Source organism: Echinops telfairi, unplaced genomic scaffold (assembly GCF_000313985.2).
Source record: "Echinops telfairi isolate 266 unplaced genomic scaffold, ASM31398v2 ScPeMD7_5;HRSCAF=22, whole genome shotgun sequence".
NCBI classification, from domain to species: Eukaryota; Metazoa; Chordata; class Mammalia; order Afrosoricida; family Tenrecidae; genus Echinops; species Echinops telfairi.
In genome coordinates, this window is record NW_022103901.1 from 24,256,617 (window position 1) to 24,258,496 (window position 1,880).

The 1,880-nt window shown below is 46.3% G+C and overlaps 1 protein-coding gene across 2 annotated transcripts in view; it reads right to left on the minus strand.

Annotated features, from left to right (window-relative positions):
- The window catches only part of LOC101638070 (acyl-coenzyme A synthetase ACSM4, mitochondrial), a 29,690-nt gene that overhangs the window by 25,158 nt on the left and 2,652 nt on the right, over positions 1-1,880 (minus strand). For both annotated transcript variants that reach the window (XM_004705739.2, XM_045285822.1), the window contains exon 2: positions 491-701. In XM_004705739.2, coding sequence (XP_004705796.1) covers positions 491-701 — 211 coding nt within the window. The remainder of the gene's footprint in view (positions 1-490; positions 702-1,880) is intronic.

Below are 1,880 nucleotides of genomic sequence, written 5' to 3' on the forward strand. Positions count from 1 at the left end.
GAGTAAAGAAGAATCAATGCATCTGAATTGTGCTAGAGAAGATGTTGAAAGTACCATGGACTGCTAAAAGGATGAACGAATCTGTCTTGGAAGAAGTACAGCCAAAATGCTCCTTCGAGGCAAGGATGGCGAGGTTTCACGTTAACATACTTTGGACATGTTGTCAGGAGAGACCAGTCCCTGGAGGACATCCAGCTTGGTAAAAGGGAAGGACCTGGGCAAAAGAGGAAAGCCCTCAACAAGATGGATTGACATCTGGCTGCAGCAGTGAGTTCGGCCATGGAAACAATTGTGAGGATGGCACAGGACCAGGCAGGGTTCTAACCACCACAAAGGTAGTTGCATAACGATTGCATCACTACATCCTGCTCGCTCTTAATTTTGACTCAGTAGGCATACATTCAGTCAGACTTAACAATTCAGAATAACCTGGAATTTCCGTCGTCTTACATGTCTGCATGCTTTTAAAAGGCTGGCTATGGCCACTGACCTGTTCGCATACAAGCCACGGTGATGAGCCACCACTCTGGGATCCTGGGCAGAATCACAGCCACTCGGTCTCCTCTCTGGAGGCCACAGGGTTTGGTGAGCACGTTGGCAGCCTTTCGAGATAAGAGGCTAAGTTCTCCAAAGCTCCATTTCACCTCATCTCCTTGGCCGTTCACCCACCACAGTGCTGGGTTGGCAGGTCTTTCTCCTGTCTGGACAGGGACACATGGGAACGAGGGGAGAGGTTCACATGGCTGGTGACCATGTAGAAGGGACATTGTCTTTATTTCCCCTTTGGACTCGCTCCTTTGGTTTCTAGCACGAACACCCAGCATGTCTTTAGGCATACTGTCCTCTCTTATTGTGTGTAGACTTGTAACCCCTCAGGGCGCTTACTCTTTCCTGATGAGTGGGTGGGCATGGGACCCAGGTTGAGCCAGTCAGACCTTCTCTCCGAGACTCACAGTTTTCTGAGAAGAACCCACAGCTCCATGTGATTGGAGTAAGAAACTGCCTATTGGATCCTGGTTCTTATACACACTCAGGGACTTGGCAAAGTGAGTCATACTGCAAAGCTGCTTTATGCGTTACCTGAAAAACAAAACTAAACAAAAAACACCTCCCTACCCTCCCACTTCTATGTGGAATGCTTCCTCAGTTGGCAAAATACTTCAAAGGCCAAGTACTATTACACTTCCTCAGCTTCTTCTCCCGGTTGGTGTCCCTGGGCCCTCACGGCATTGTGTCCGTATTCCAGGAGACTCCATGACATTGAAGAGGCATTTCCTTATTCTATGCATGCAAGCTCCCATGTGACCAGGGACTCTGTCCAAGCCCCTCTGAAGCCGTGTGAACTTAAACAAGTAACATGACTTCTAGCTCAGTGTTGTGATATACAATACTCAGGGTGGTTGTGAGGATTTGATGAAACAATGTAGGTCAGTTTTTCTCAATCTGTCAATTAGTCTGTTCAGTTTTGCTTTCTGTATTTTTCTCAGATCTGCCTATCTGTGCTGGTAATCTTTACTTTTTACTCCTCTTTACACGGACTCACTTGTATAAATTTACTTAAGAAGGACAAAGTATTTAATCACCATCATCATTTAAAAATCTGACTCAGGGACAGGGCTTGGCAGCTCATCAGACCCGATTGGAAAACATTTATAAGGGTCAGCAGACAGACCTGGAACTATATATAGTTTGGATTTTTTTTTTCTTTCATGCTATGTCTATCTATGTCAGATAGGCAGGACAAGCAATCCAGAGGGAAAAAACAATATAGGACTGGCAGTCCTGGTGGGGACATGGGAGAGGAGGGGACAGGGAGGGGAAGTGGGAAGCTGACAAACTCATGGATAAGGGAACAACAGAGATATAAAATTGATGGCAAG